This window comes from Myotis brandtii, unplaced genomic scaffold, assembly GCF_000412655.1.
Source record: "Myotis brandtii unplaced genomic scaffold, ASM41265v1 scaffold39, whole genome shotgun sequence".
NCBI lineage: Eukaryota > Metazoa > Chordata > Mammalia > Chiroptera > Vespertilionidae > Myotis > Myotis brandtii.
In genome coordinates, this window is record NW_005364953.1 from 7,350,288 (window position 1) to 7,366,525 (window position 16,238).

Below are 16,238 nucleotides of genomic sequence, written 5' to 3' on the forward strand. Positions count from 1 at the left end.
CACTCATTTATTTTTTTTTTCATAGGTGAAGGTAGAGGGAGAGAGAGAAACATCAATGATGAGAGAGAATCATTGATTGGCTGCCTCCTGCACACTCCCTACTGGGGATTGAGCCCACAACCCTGGCATATGTCTTTGACCGGAATCGAACCTGGGACCTTTCAGTCCGCAGGTCAATGCTCTATCCACTGAGCAAAACTGGCTAGGGCCTTCTCACTTATTTAGACTCTCCTCCTTCAGAGAGTCCCAGGAAGACCCCCTTTCCCTCTTTAAGATGGTCTATTCTATTTTATTTGGATGGATTCTCTTAAAGCTGCCTTAAACTTGTGCATGTAAGCAGAGTATAAATACATTAAAAATAAAAGTGGGGCCCTCCAGGCTAGGTGAGCACCTGCTCATTGGGTCTGTTTGTCTCTCAGAAGTATTCCTTTCCATGCCCGGCTGACGTGGTTCAGTGGTTGAACTTCAACCCATGAACCAGAAGGTCACAGGTCAACTCCCGGGTTGCAGTATCGACCCCCAGTAGGGGACATGCAGGAGGCAGCCGATCAATGATTTTCATAATTGCTGTTTCTATCTCTCTCTTCCTCTCCATTCCTCTTTGAAATCAATAAAAATATATGTATTTTTTAAAAAAGAAGTATTCCTTCTGGGCTAAGGGTTCTAGAGGACATTTACTCGGAGCTGCTTTGGCACTGGTGCAGCAAGCTGTCAACTAATGCAGTGGCTGTGGAGACAAAGCTGGCCTCAGTTTCATCACTTCCATCATAGGGAGTCATGCTGGTTAGGATAACCAAAGTCATGATCCAGAAGCTATAGCAGAAACTCCATGTCCAGTTAACCAAATTTGTCTTCTGGGAACCCCCAAATTCCCTTCTCTCAGTCTTCTTTCCCCTTCAGTGGCATCCCCTAATCCAGTGGTTCCCAACCTTTATTTGGCCATGCCCCACCTAAGCATCTCTAAAATCCTGATCCCCCCCCCACCATGACATATAATTCTTATTATTCAAAAAGTGAACTCCTATTCAGGTGGTAGAAGCCTAAAAGACCATTAACTTGGTCTAAACAAGCTTCCAAAGAACATGGCATCCAGGAAAGAGAAAAATAAAAGAACGAAAGGGCAGTTGAAGTATTGAGGAAGAAATCACTAAAAAATTGCTTTAAAAAAATAATATGAAGTGATATGAAAAAATAGAAAATAAAGTTTCAAAACATATAATAGAGAACTGAAATGCATAAATATGTCACAATATATATACTTATACGCTGTCTATGAAGCGCCTAGAACCATAAGAAATGCAAAAAATTCACTGTTAATAGCTCATTCTCGAATAGCTCCCCTTAAAAATCAAATTGCCCCCCCTCCCCGCCGTGGAGTGTGTGCCCCACATTGGGAACCACTGCCCTAATCCCTCCAAACAGGACTTTGGGCCTTTCCCCTCTCAGGTGTGAATGGTATTAACAGTCCCAAGAGAAGGGCAGTCTTACCCTCTGCCAGTGACTGGCAGCACTTTTGCAAAGCGGGCTCTCTTAGGGGACTTACTGCAGCTCACAAAAGTAACTGTCCAGCTATAAACAACTTCCCTGAGGGGTGCAGTGGGGCTTCCCAGGTTCTAGGGAGAGAGATCACTGGCTTTTTCTGACACAGGCCACCTTAAAAAAGGAGGAAGAATAAACACCCATCTGGAAGAAAAAGTGGGATTGTAGCCAGAGCCTGGGGTGGGAAGCTAATGGGAAACAGCTTGCCGGAGGGAGGGGGACAGAATTCAGGAATGGCCAGAGGCTGGCTGCTGTAGATAAAGGGGGCTGGGAAAAGCAGGTTGATTGAGACTAGCTGCTGTTCCTCTGTCTTGATCTTTGGACTCTGCCCCGGGGCCGGCTCACACCTTATTCCAGGAGACTCATAGCAAGCAGAGGCTTCTCTGCCCACCCTGAGTCCTGGATCCTTCATAAACAACAGACCAGAAGGGGATTCTTCATCAACCAGCTGGACACCTCCATATCACCAGCCCCTGCCCTCTGGCTGCTCCTGCCCGGGAAAGGCCTGGAGGAAGAGGCCAGGAAAGGAAGAGACCTGCCCCTCTCCTCTGTCCTTCCATTGACCCAGCACCAGCATCTGGAGACTCCATGGCCTGGGCTTCCTGGGGCTGCTGCCCCTGGCTTGTCCTCCTCTCTGGTATGTGCATCCCGATCTCTCCATCCCCTCCCACGCCGGGCGGGCAGGTCCAGCTGGAGAGCAGCTCTGGCCTCCCCTTCTGGGTTCAGAAATGGTTGGAGTGAGGGCTGGGCCCGGTTGTCTCTTTTTCTCTTGGTCCCCCTCTGTCTTGAGGAAGAACACCAGGGCCAGTTCTTGAGACCCTCAAGACTCAGGTCTAGTCTGGTTTGACACCTTTCCATTCCCACCTGTTAAAGGGAAAAAATGATTCTGGCACTTTTTTTTAAAGTAAGGAAGAGCCCTGGCCTGTGTGGCTCAGTTGGTTGTGGAGTGTCATCCTGTACACCAGAAGGTTGTGGGTTTGATTCCCGGTCAAGGCATATGCCCAGATTGTGGGTTGTATCCTTGGTCGGGGCACATGTGGGAGGTGACCAATCAATGTTCCATCTATCTATCTATCTATCTATCTATCTATCTATCTATCTATCTATCTAATCTCCCTTCCCCTCTCAATTAAAAACAAAAGTAAGGAAGATTTTATTCAAGAATATTGCAATAGGGACACTGCAATAGAGGAGAAAGATCAGGCTTAACTCTGAATACAACAAAGATGGCCAAAGATCAGAGAAAGGAGGTCAGTGGATGGGAAATTCCTAAGAGGAGAGAGACATCAAGGGTAGGGAGATTCTTTTTTTAAAAAAATATTTTCATTGATTTCAGAGAAGAAGGGAGAAGAGAGAGATAGAAACATCAATGATGAGCAAGAATCATTGATCGGCTGCCTTCTGCATGCTCCACACTGGGGATCGAGCCCATAACATGGGCATGTGCCCTGACCAGGAATTGAACTGTGACCTCTTGGTTCATAGGTCGATGCTCAACCACTGAGCCATGCTGGCTAGGCAAGGGTATGGAGATTCTTGCTAAATCCACTTAATAGGATACTTGTGGAAGGCAGGCCATGGTGATCAGATACCAAGGGTGGGAGTGAGGAATTTGATCAGATATCAAGAGGTAGTTAGATATTAAGGGTGAGGGAGTCTCTCTAAACTCACTTAGGAATATTCTTTCTAAGACTGGGAGATTCAAGACCATCAAGGACAGGATGGGCATGGCAGGCCAAAGTCAAGGCCTAATCGTGAAGAGGGCTTGGAGGAGCATAACTAAAGCTTGGTCTTTGTCACCCTTTATTTGTCCTCTTTGGTCACAACGAACTGCCCATCTCAGCATCCTCCATATCCACTCCACTTCCAGCTTTAGAGAGGCCTTCCTTCCCTTTGCTCTCTGTCAATAAGACTTTGCTCATTCATTCAGTGCCCAGTTCCTGAGTACCTCTCCAGAGCCAGGACCACAGAATGATTTGGCTGCAGAGCCTACCCTTGGGAGCCATAGCCTGGGCCTCAGAGAACAGGACATAGGTTGGCTGAGTCTTACTTTTTATGTTGGCATCTTAGCACCACCATTTTGTCATAGATCTGCTCCTGCAGAAATGAGGATTCATTTTCTTAAATCAATAAGATTTAATCTCCCTCTTGAGTTTATAAGACCAAGACAACCAGGCAGAGCATTCATGATGTTAAACCCCAGTCACCTTCCTTCTAGCTATAGCTCAACCCACTCAGAAAGTAAAAGTACAGTGGGAGCGTCCATACTCAGGCCCCCATTATCCTCTGAGGAGATCTTTCTCAAAAGGCGAGGTGCTATCCCAGCCAGTGTGGCTCTGTGGTTGAGCATCGACCTATGAACCAGAAGGTCATGGTTCCATTCCCAGTCAGGGCACATGCCCAGGTTGCGGGCTCAATCCCCAGTAGGGGGCGTGCAGGAGGCAGCCGATCAGTGATTCTCTCTCATTGATGTTTCTATCTCTCTCTCCCTCTCCCTTCCTCTCTGAAATCAATGAAAATATTTTTTAAAAGGTGAGGTGCTAGAGGGACAGACTATCAGAGACCACTGGACTTTTAGGGCCCAGAGCCTGTAGGATTTAGCCCAGCACCTGGCATACAGGAGGCACTTAGGAAATGTTCACTCTGAATACTTGGCAATCCTACTTGGATCACACTAAATTTGGGGCACAGCCCAAGTTGGAAACTAAGTCTCCATGCACTCTGTCCCTTCTGTGGCACTATTCTTCCATGGTTGGATTTTTGTACTCCAATGGCCCAGATTCAAACCACTGACCTACCACTGACTTACTGTGGCAAAACTTGGGCAAGTTACTAAACCGACCTGGGCCTCAGCTTCCTCCTCTATAGCAAGTAAACAATAATACTCACCTCACAGAATTGCTACAGGTATCAAATGATATGCTATAAATAAATTGTTGACTTCAGTGTCTGGCACAAAGTAGGAGCTCTTTCATGCTAACCCACCTTTTCCCACCAGGTGATGATGTCAGACTGAGTGAAATTGCCTGTCTTACATACTTCAAACTAGCCTGGAATGATAGGCAGAGATTTGGATTATATGAAATGATACAAGTGGGCCTTGAGTTTAAGTAAACCCAATGTATATGAAATTAGATTTATAGAAGGGTAAAAAGAAGGTAGGGTGATTATTTAGTGAGATCCTTTAGAGCATTTCAAAGAAAATTTGATTACAAAAATTTAATTTACACACAACTTTTCCAGTTCAGTAGACCCTGAAGAGACCCAATTAGATTAGAAGGAAAAATTTGATTTAATGAGCACTAAAACCTTTCCCAGAGTGGCAATCACTTGTCAATGGATCAGGTTTCTTTTATTGTGACCCAGGTTGCCAACCAATTCATTCTGATTTCTTAGAAATGTGATTATTTTTATCCTCAAAGAGAGTTGGACAGCATCGTGTGTTTTCAAATGATAGAGGGTTGCAGGGACAGGAAGGAGGGTTGGGAGAACATGTCCCTGTGCTCTCTCGAAATTATCTGATCACCAAGTGACCCTGGATTTTTCTCTTGTTTTCTAGTTTGTGCCTGGGGCCATGCAAAGCCAGTGGACCTGAGAAGAGAGAACGTGAGAAACTGTTCAACGAACCCTCATGTGAGGCCCTGGCTTAGCCCACCCAACAGGTCCCATTGTCCTCCCCATCCCACATTGGCTCAGTTGCTAGCCTCTCCCTCTACCAGACTGTCTTCTGATTTCTGGACTTTGGGGCCACTGTTTCTGATTAACATCCCTCAGGAAGGGCAGCACATTGTCAGGTGTCTGATATTCACCCCTCATCCTTCCCTCCCACCCATTCCTACAGGCTTGGACCTGAACAGCCCTACCAGAGGGAGGGATAAGGGGAAAGAAAGTGGATAGGAGACCTGCAGCTAACCTTTGATTGAGTCTACGCAGAGGCCAAGAGGAAGCTGGGAGGACAGAAAAGAATTCTAGAGGAACAGCAAAAGGGAAGGCAAAGAAGGGAGGAAGGAAGAAGACAGAAGGTTAGAAGAGACATGGAAGAGCAAGAGAGGGGGGCCTAGGTTGTGAAGACTTAGAGAAGGCCCAATAGAGTAGAGCAGAAAAATCATCAGCTTCTTGGCTGGACACCAAAGTGATTCTTTCCAAAACCAAAATAGGTAAAGGCACTTCCCCAGGCAGGGGTAGGCGAAAAGGTGAGAGCTGGTGGGCCTGCCAGTATCTGCTAAGTCTCAGGAGTACATCTGCTTGCATTGTCAACTTTATGAGACCACTGGCGCTGACAGGTGGGTGGGCCAGCCACATTACTGTTCCTTAAAAGCAAACATGGATATATTGTGGAGTAGAATGCAAAACAAACCAAAATAAACAAATAAAAAACCCACACTTTATTTTAAAGATAAAGCAGCCTTTAAAAACTGTCTTGACTTGGAGGGGATCTTTCTGGACAATGTCCCAAACTCCTGGGGTTACTCATTCATTCTCCTTTGCCATTTGAAACTAGTGAATGGAAACTTGAAAAAGTCCCTGAGGTAGGGTTGCCAGATGAAATACAGAATGCCAAGTTATATTTGAATTTAAGATAATGCATAATATTTTACATAAGTATGCCCTAAATAGTGCAAGGGACATACTTACACTAAAACATTATTTGTTTATCTGCAATTCAAATGTGACTGAATTGGCATCCTGTATTTACATTTGTTAAATTGGTAGTGCTACCTCTAAGATATCCAAAGAGAGACTGTCCCCTGCAACTTCACTCACAATCCTAGACTAAGGTCCCATTATTGTCACAAAGGGTCCCTCTCCAAGCTCTTCAACACCCCCCTCTCTGCTCAGCCCATGCACCTTAATCTAGACTAACCCATAACATCAGTTGCTGCCCCATCCCTCTCCAGGCCAGCCCAGCCTACCCACCCTACCAGCCCCGAAGCCCTGCCTAAGAAGATGATGGGGGCCCAGGCATCATTTTCTCTAAACAATATGTGTCTCTGTGTGTGTCTTGGTGTCTTTCTGTCCCGTGACAGTACCTTCCAGTTACTGTGGTCAATACCACGGTGCAGCTCACAGACCTTCGCCAGCAGATGCAAACCCAGAATCTCTCTGCCTACATCATCCCAAACACGGATGCCCACATGGTAAGGGATGGCCCCCACACCCCATCCTTGCCTTTTCTGCTACCCCAGGTCAGCTTATGAGAACAGGCCACAAACAGGAGATTGTTATGACTCAGAAGATGTAGACAGAGGAAGGATTTGACAGGCAAAGGAAGAAAATGGGGAGCTTGGACATGGGAGTTTAAGGAGCTGAAAGAATGCAATCCTATACATAGGAGAGAAGACACTGCCAAATCTTGACCTCAGGCAATGAAACTATAAATAACTTCAGAATGGATTTTGATCACTTCCTAGATGACAGGTCCACAATGAATGTTTAGGAGGATAGGATGTAGTCTTGGAACAGGACTGGAAGAATGCTAAGCTCCCTTCCTGCTCAGCCCTTTTCATAACCTAATGGACGGAGCACTGAAATCATCCAGAGCCCTGGACTACACAAGTTCGGGGTGCATGTAGGCTAGGGGAGGGGGAGCAGACAGGAAACAATATAGTCTAAAGAAGAACTGCTTTTCCCAAAGAAGAGCCCTGCCCACCCTTTCCCACTACTGTTTCCCCCCTTCACCCCATCCACCTTTCCAGCACAAACCCATTTGGAAGAGGAGGAATTTTAGTGTCAATAAGATTACTTGAATTAGTTTGCCTACCTGCTGGGAAAGACTAAGAACCTTGGCTAAGTGTCTGAACTTCTGAGCCTTAATTTCCTCTTCTGCAAGATAGGAATAATGAACTCTGTGTCTGAGGATTACGAGGATCAAAATACTATAATGTATAAAGCTCTCTGCAGAAATGATTTATGATGGACTCAGTGTACTATGCTAGACTGGGGAATAAGGTGACAGCTGGAGGGAAGAACCCAGAAGAACCAAAAGACATGATCCCAGACTGCACAGAATTTGCATTCTGTCCAGGGATTCATGACTCCTTTGCAGAACATTCTAGTATTAGATTGTGAGGCTTAGACTCTAAGAGATATAGTTGTTCAAGGGAAGAGATCCTAAGAGCTAGGGGGAATTCCAGAGTGCTTCCTGGAAGAGGTGCCCAGTATGCCTGGCTTTTAGGACTGGATCAATCTGACCAAAAAGAACTGGGATGTGGTTGGGAGCCTTTCGTGTGAGGTCTGACTTCATGAGGAAGGCTAACGATAATGTTGATTTCCTAGAGTGAGTACATTGGCGAACATGACAAGAGGCTTACATGGATGACAGGCTTTACAGGGTCTTCAGGTAACAACTATTACCCTGCCCTCATTGCTTCTATTGGTCGTCTCAGAGGTGGTCACAGGTACCCTGGTGTGGCTAGCTCTCTGCACCCAAGACCCCAGGACGTGGTGTCCAGAAGCTCCTTACTACTCTGCCTCCCCTCCACCACTCCAAAAAGGGTCACCAGGGCAGATGTCCCATCAGGTTCCCCAGGGCACACATCTCATAGTCCACCAGCCACACTTCTGCATGAGGCAGAGAGCCCTCCTGGCTTCCATCCAGTGCTCATTGCCTCTGCCACAGCCAGGCCCAGCCTAGCACTACCTGAGCTCCTTTTCTGGGACAGTCCCTACTCCTATGTCTAGCCACTAGGAACCTGCTGATTCCCTTGGGTCACTTGGGAACAAAATATTGCTTTGCTGGTCCTTTTAGGGAAAACATCACTTCACATGGCCAAATGAGGCACAAATGTAGAGGCCTTATATGAGGTCCCAGTTTTTAAAGGGGCCTCCCACCCTGATCCTGGCCCCTTGAATGAAATCCAAGCTTCTCTTGCTGATTATTGCACATGCACTAATAAAACCACATCCTTCACTTTCACCTTCACCTCCAAGTTTCTTTGTTCTGCCCCAGGAACGGCAGTGGTGACCATGGGGAAAGCAGGTCTCTGGACTGACAGTCGCTACTGGACCCAGGCTGAGCAAGAGATGGACTGCAATTGGGAGCTCCATAAGGAAGGTAAAGGGGCTGCATGGATTTGTTCCCTAAGTCCTGGAACCCAGGCTACGGTAAGTTCCGGGATGTACTAGGTGAGGGGGTACATTCAAGGCCAAGTTCGGTCCCTATGGAAAGCTGGGGAAATTCGAGGCCATTCTTAAACTTTGAGACTGCTATCAAGGAGGACACACATGGCAGCACTATCACGGGCAGAAGCCTGGTTAGAGGGTCTGGGGCTGGCCCTGGAGGTGACCTCTGTTCCTTCCTGTCTTCCTCTAAGTTGGCAGTACTCCCATTGTCAACTGGCTCCTCAATGAGATTCCTGCAGGAGGGCGTGTGGGCTTTGACCCCCTCCTCTTCTCCATTGGTAAGTTCTTCCTTCAGTCCCTGTATTTGTCTACTACACCAATGAGGATGACTCAGCTTCCCTGGGATGTAAAGAAGCATAGTTTTGGTAGAAGGAGGGGCAGGGAGACTAAAGACATAGTGTTTGAACTTGTGCTTGCAGAATATTTTGCAACAAGAATGTATTCATGAATTTTGTAATGAAAATATATTTAAAAGAATGAATACAGACTTTTTAAAGTCATGAGGGCAGAGACCCAATCTAGAAGACTCAGTGAACTATTAAGATCTAGCAGATGAATAGTCTAAGATGTCTTTGAACCCAGAACAATCCTCTGGGACCTGGAACTCTACCAATTAGGGCACTAGAATCACTTACTTGGTAGCCCTCTTCTGGAAGGCAGCTTGGAAGGGTCAAAGGAGTTGAGAGGGCTTCTGAGTAAAGAAGCACAGTCTTCCCTCACCCCAGGAATGCAGCTCCCTGGGTTCTGGGGCCCCAACTGACTGGCCAGACTGACCCCAAGGATAGAGACCTCGTGAATATGTACTAAAGGCTCACACTTCAGAAATGGCTTCTTTGACAGCCTTTCCAATGGCCTAAACATTATCATTCCTTTGGGTTATGACATTGAAGCTCAGTCAAAATGAATAGTACCAAAAGAGGGCCCCACATCCATTGGTACTTAATAAGATGAGCTGAGCCAATTGGCTATGGAAAGTATTGGGGTGGGCTCAGGGAAATTAGTCTTTGAAAGTGGAAAGAAGAAGGTGAGAAGACAGGACTCAGGAGGGCCAGGCTGCTTGGACAGGCTCTGGGCAGCTAGGGCTACAGGAGCAGAACAGGAGACAGACTGGATAAAGACTAATTGTGCCTGAGTCAGTGGGCAGGGGACAAGTGACTCCTTCCTGTCTCTGCAGGCACCTGGAAGAGTTATGACACGGCCCTCCAAGGCTCTGACAGAGAGCTGGTGTCAATCACAACCAACCTTGTGGACCTGGTGTGGGGTTCAAAGAGGCCTCCAGTTCCAAGCCAGCCCATTTATGTCCTGCAGGAGGCATTCACAGGTGAATCCCCAAGCCAGCTCTCCTTCCCAACATGTAGCAACACAGGCCCCTGCTGCTGCTGCTACTTTGGCTGAAAAAAAAATTGACCTGAGAGGTACCAAAGCAATGGTTCTCAAAACTTCATGTCCACTCCAATTGCCTGGGGTGTTTGTTTAAAATGCAGATTTCTGAACCCTCTCAAACGTGACTCAGAATCAAAAGGTCCCCAGATCATATTTAGAAAATGCTGGAATAAAGAGTGTTAGTATTTGAAGCAATAGGAAGCAGGAAGAGAGAAAACAAGGGAGTCAGAGAAAGATGAAAAATAGCACACCCTTTTGAAGAGAGAAAAGACACAATATGAGTTGCTGATGTGGTATTGGAGACAACTCCCATTGACTCATTCAAACCTTGACTTCCAGCGCTCTTATGATGAGGAATTTAGATTTAAGGTCGCTGGAGTTGGGTGGGCCAGGGTGGACAAAGGCAGTAAATAAGCTCGGGGTCAGTGTGTGGCACAGATTAGGATTCAAGTGTCAGCCGGACTACAAAGCAAAGTTAAGTGACCCCAAAAACTCTAACATCAATAACCTTAACCCTGCTGACACCATCTAAATACGTCATAAAAAAACAGTATGCTCTATGATTCTTATAAGTAGTAACTAAAATCCTGGCAGGATCAGGCTACTTACTGACTATGAATCAGTCTTGGCCACCACCACTATTCTACCTTCCCAGGAATTCTGAACGGGCCAATGGACTTGGATTCCTAGGAATATTGGGCAATCTGAGAGGCCCCTTTTCACTTGCAGGTCCGTGCACATTTGTTGTTTGGAGAGGAGACAAAAAAGCAGGAGGGGAATTTCAAAATAGCAGCTCTGATGAAACAAGTTAAAATTGTGTCCAATTTTCTTTATTCATTCTGATGTAATTTATAGAATCATTCTTTCTGCATCTTGGCAGGTTTTAAAGAAACTTGATATCCAAGGCTGTTCCATCAAACATAAAACTTATCTGGTTCAGATAAAGAAGGGCACGGTTATGTCGGGAAGGGGAGGGGATAAAGAGGAAAACCTCCCAGAAACTGGGAGACAATTTGCATGAGTTTTGTCACGTCCCACAAGTGAGGGGAAACCGAGCCATCGCTGGCTACTTGTCTCAAGAATAGCCATCAGGCGCCAGAACTGGGCCTGGAAGCCCGAATATTAAGTTCTTGAGTCTCTAAGGTTATAGAGATGAGAGATTGTTTCTCCAGCAACTCATGGGTTTTGAAGGGCCAAGGGAGCAAAGGAGAGAACTTGAAAAGTTAGTTACTCAAAAGATACCTGTATGTACCAGATTATTTTTGGTTTTGTTTTTGTTAATCCTCACCCAAGGATATTTTTCCATTGATTTTTAGAAAGAGTGGAAGGGAGAGGGAGAGACAGAGAGAAACATCAATGTGAGAGAGACAGATTGGTTGGTTGCCTCCTGCACGCACCCCGACCAGAGCTGGGGAACCTACAACCAAGGTATGTGCCCTTGACTGGAATCGAACCCGGGTCCCTCCAGTCCTTGGGCTGACACTCTATCCACTGAGCCAAATCGGCTAGGGCTGTATTGGACAATTTAAATTTGCTTTCATTATTTGTCTCAAAAATTATCACATTCATAAACCTTGAAAGCATAATTCTAGGTGAAAGAAGCCAGTCAAAGAAGGCCCCATATTGTATGGTTCCATTTGTATGAAATATCCAGCAGAGGCAAATCCATCGGGACAGAAAGCAGAGTAGTGCTTTCCACAGGCTGAAAGAAGGTGGAATAGGGAGAGACTGCATAAGGGCTGCAGGGTTTCCTTTGGGGATGATGAAAATGTTCTGGAATTAGATAGTGGTGGTGGTTGCACAATCTTGTGATTGTTCTTAAAGCCACTGAATTGTACACTTTAAAACTGTTATAATGATACATTTTGTGGTATGTGTATTTTACCACAGTAAAATAAAATAAACCTTAAAAAGTATCATACCCAAGTGGGGGAAAACTAAAAGAAAAAAAAAGTGTGATACCCAAAGCTTTGATTCTTGTTGAATTGTTTTAGCTGTTTGCATACAGTTTTTTTTAATGGCATTCAGTTATTTATGCTAATCTCTGAGCCCAGCTAGGACCCTATTAAGGGGTTATGACCTGCGGGTAAATTCCTAGCCCTGTGTAGAGGTAGGTTCTTTATAGGGAGCAGGAATAAAAGATAAAAACTAAAGTCCTAAGACCAGGATACAGCATCCCAGAAAGGACAGCTCTGTGACACTGAATTTAAGGACAGGTTTGGAAACTGACAATGTTAGCAAGATAGTCCAGGGTCTGTACAGATTAAGAGTGTGAGCCATATAGTCAAACCAACTGGGTTCAAATCTCAGCTCCACCCCTTGCCAGCTATGAGACCCTAGATAAGTCACTTTGCCTCCTCTAAGACTCTGTAAAATGGGCCAAGTAAGAATTAAAACAATGTATACGAAGTGCTTAGACCAGATCTATGGTGTATTAAGCACCAGGGTTACTGCAGGGAAGAGACTTAAATATGGCCCAGTCCTATTCTTTTGCCCTTCAACTAGGGCTGCTCTCCTGCTCTCTGTTCTGCATGCATATTTACTGATCAGAAAGTTGTATCTGACTCACTATACCCCAGTACACCATTCTATGGGCATTACAAATATGTATTCAGGGTAAAGGGAGATAAATGGTGACAGAAGGAGACTTGATTTGGGGTGGTGAACACACAATACAATATACACTTGGAACCCGTATAATTTTACTAACAAATGTCATCACAATAAATCCAATAAAATTTTTAAATACAGGGAATCCCCAAAAATGTATACACACTTTAGCAGCTGATAGCTCAATTTTGAAAATGAAATGTATTTTAATAAACACTGCCTTTGTAATTATTCAATGTGTGTGTACACATTTTGGGGGGACACCCTATATATGAATTCATTTGATCCCCATAACCATCCTAATGATACTATCATTATGATCTGTTCTCATTTTACACATGTGCAAAATATAACTAATTTGCCCAAGGTCACCCAGCTAGAAATGGCAGAGCTAGGATTTAAACCCAGATAGCGTGGGTCCAGAGCCCATATCCCTAAGGACTGCAAGAGTAGAAGTTTATTTAAAGAAAGAGTTCCATTGCTTTTAGAGAAATGAAAAACTATTGCCCTAAGGGAGCCCCCTCAGAGAGTGTCAAAGAGAAGGTATGTTACTCATGCTTTCTTTGGGCTCCTTTGCTTCTAGGGAGCACCTGGCAGGAGAAAGTATCTAACATCCGCAGCCAGATGCAGAAGCATCGCAAGGCCCCGACTGCTGTGCTTCTGTCAATGCTTGATGAGACAGCCTGTGAGTACACATGTGGGAGACTGGCTTCCTCCAACCCCCAAGCCTCCTGGACCCTGCAGCGTAGGACTCCTCCCCCAGCCACCAGGTGCCCACCACTCCTGTGGCCATGGCCTATGGGAACTAAGGGGAGAGGGAAGGAGATCATATCTGCTGAATAAAGCAACAAGGAAGCCCAGGGCAATCTGGGGCCAGCCCCCAGGCCACTGGAGGAATGGCCTGACCACAACAGCAAAGGTTTCTGTCTCATGAAGGGGAAGAGGCTCAGAAAACACCTCCCAGCAGCCCAGCCCCCATCCCATGGCACTCACACATCCAGCTTTAGCACCCAGTGAAGCTCTGTTCTGTCCCTGTGTGGCCCAAGGGCTTCTTACCTGACCCCAGCTCTACGCTTCAGATAATCTGGGAACCCCCTGAAACTGTGTGCTTACTGCTGACTGGGCATCTGCATTTTTCTGAGAGAAGGGTCCATACTCTCATCCCGGCCTCAAAGACACCCCTACCCCCAAAGACTGAGAAATATGCAAAGGTAGATGAAGCAGGGGTGCTGCTGGCAATCTTTGGGGTGCCAAAGCAAATAGTGTGGCATAGGCGTCAAATGTGCTGGCTTCAAGCAGTTCAGCCTCATACATAGTCCCTTCCTCCTCCCCAGGGCTCTTCAACCTGCGCAGTAGTGACATCCCTTATAACCCCTTCTTCTATTCCTACACGCTGCTCACGGACTCGTCCATCAGGTATGGCTTTTCTTTGCCTTGCCCTTTACCCTGCCACCGTATGCAGCCTTCCCATGAGCTTGGAGTTTTTCCTACCCCTTTGACCGCTGTTCCCACCTATTCCAAATCTGGTCTGCTCCCGCTCCCTGGCCTCCAGCAACAAAGGGCCTCAGGCCCTTTGCGTTGTCCTTAAATATTCTCAGGACTTTCCTGATCTTGCCTTCCTACTCAGGTTATTTGTAAACAAGAGTCGCTTTAACTCCGAGACCCTGCAGTATCTGAACTCCAGCTGCACAGGACCCATGTGTGTGCAACTTGAAGATTATAGCCAAGTCTATGACAGCGTCCAAGCCTACGCCTCAGGAGCTGTGAGGATCTGGATTGGGACCAGCAATACTATGTATGCGTTTTACAACGTGATACCCCAGGTGGGTTTGCCAGGCCCCAGCCTGGGCCAGACACTGCCCCACTCCAGCCCTGAGAAGCCCCTCAGCCATTCTGGCAGTTGGTCAGTCAGAAATGGTGCAGTGAGCCCCTTTCTAGGCCTCCCTGGGAAGAGAAGGAAAAGAAGAACCAGTTGTCTGTCCACAGAAAACTCAGAGATTGTCAAGGAGGCTAGAGGGAGTACAGCTTGGTAGAGCAGAGGCTTTGAGGATGCCAAGCCTGAGACTGAGTCCTGGCTTTGCCCCAACTGGTTGTGCAATGACCTTGGACAACTGACTTATCCAAGCTGGACCTCTGTTCCCTCACCTGTTAAATGGCAATAAGAGTTCCAACCTCAGAGGGGTTGCTCTGAGGAGCTATAGAGGAAATAGTGCATGTAAAACACAGTGCCTGGCACACAGTAGGTGCTCAATAAGTGATATATGTTGGGGTATGATGGGCAGGAAACTCACTGTCAGAACAGCCCATTGACTGGTGGGGGCCAGCCTCTGATCTGTCCCAGAGTGCTGGTGGGATCCAGAGACAGGGAGTGATAGAAGGGCAGGAAGGAGGGAAGGTTAAGCTGGCCATGGAAGACTAGGAAAGACCTAAATAGCCAGAAAGGACACAAGGAAAAGTCATTGCCACCATAGGGATAGGCAAGTCTCCCTTCAGCCAGGATTTCTTGTCAATCCATTTCAAACATACTGTCCCTTGCAAAAGGTTCTCAGACCTCTTCTTCTCTGCACATGACAGGATAAAATCATAGCAGAAACCTACTCCCCAGTGATGGTAACCAAGGCGGTGAAAAACAGCAAGGAGCAGACTCTCCTCAAGGCCAGCCACGTAAGTCCATGGGCAGGCAGAACAGCCTTTTTGAAGCTCCCGATCTGAGGGGTTACAAAGGGGACCCTGCAGGAGGAGCCTAAAGAAGCCCCTTCAATGAAACAGAAGTGGACACAGAATTCCTAGGCATAAACCAGTGCTTTACTACCTTACTCCTGGCATGGTATAGTGGTTTAGAACACAGGCCCTGGAGCTAAGGTATCAGAGTTCAAACCCCAGCTCACCTCCTAGATGGGTGACCTTGGGCAAGTGGCTTCACCTCTCTGGGCCTCAGTTACATCATCTGTAAAGTAAGGATTAAAATAGTAATCTGCAGCATAGGGTTGTTTTGAAGATTAAATAAATATATTATACTATATATGATATATGTGTACATAAAACTCATATATTATCTACACTAATAAAAGAAAAACATGCAAATTGACCGTACCTTTGCTACGCCTTAAACCACGCCCACCAGCCAATCTGAGCAACTATATGCAAATTAACCCAACCAAGATGGTGGCCCACAGCCGCGGAGCTGGAGCAAGCAGGAGGCTTGGTTGCCCCAGTGATGGAGGAAGCCAAGCTTCCCGCCCCGCCCTGGCTGGCTCTGAGCTCCACTCAAGGCTACAAAGTTTCAATTATAGAAGGTAAATAAATCCCAGAATAAAAAAAAAGAAAGAAAGGAGAGGCTGGGAACTTCTGTCGCCGGGGGGCTAGGCCAGCCTGAAAATAACCCTCAGCCCCTCGCCCAGACTGGCCAGGCACCCAAGGGGGACCCCCAACCCTAAAGGGGGTGTGGCCAGCCTGAAAACAGCCATCAGCCCCTCACCCAGGCTGGCCAAACCTCCATGGGGTGAGGGTCCCCACTGGGGGAGGGGCTTCACCAGCCTGCAAACAGCCATCAGCCTCTCACCCAGGCTGGCCAGGCACCCCAG

The 16,238-nt window shown here is 46.6% G+C and overlaps 1 protein-coding gene across 1 annotated transcript in view; it reads left to right on the forward strand.

Moving 5' to 3' along the window:
• Nucleotides 1–1,850: 1,850 nt before the first annotated feature.
• XPNPEP2 (X-prolyl aminopeptidase (aminopeptidase P) 2, membrane-bound) overlaps nt 1,851–16,238 on the forward strand; it is a 27,718-nt gene continuing 13,330 nt past the window's right edge. Inside the window, exons 1-11 of the mRNA XM_005872719.2 lie at nt 1,851–2,176; nt 5,099–5,172; nt 6,567–6,677; nt 7,816–7,879; nt 8,489–8,593; nt 8,853–8,939; nt 9,836–9,982; nt 13,238–13,339; nt 13,989–14,070; nt 14,282–14,477; nt 15,229–15,318. Coding sequence (XP_005872781.1) covers nt 2,128–2,176; nt 5,099–5,172; nt 6,567–6,677; nt 7,816–7,879; nt 8,489–8,593; nt 8,853–8,939; nt 9,836–9,982; nt 13,238–13,339; nt 13,989–14,070; nt 14,282–14,477; nt 15,229–15,318 — 1,107 coding nt within the window. The 5' untranslated portion in view covers nt 1,851–2,127. The remainder of the gene's footprint in view (nt 2,177–5,098; nt 5,173–6,566; nt 6,678–7,815; nt 7,880–8,488; nt 8,594–8,852; nt 8,940–9,835; nt 9,983–13,237; nt 13,340–13,988; nt 14,071–14,281; nt 14,478–15,228; nt 15,319–16,238) is intronic.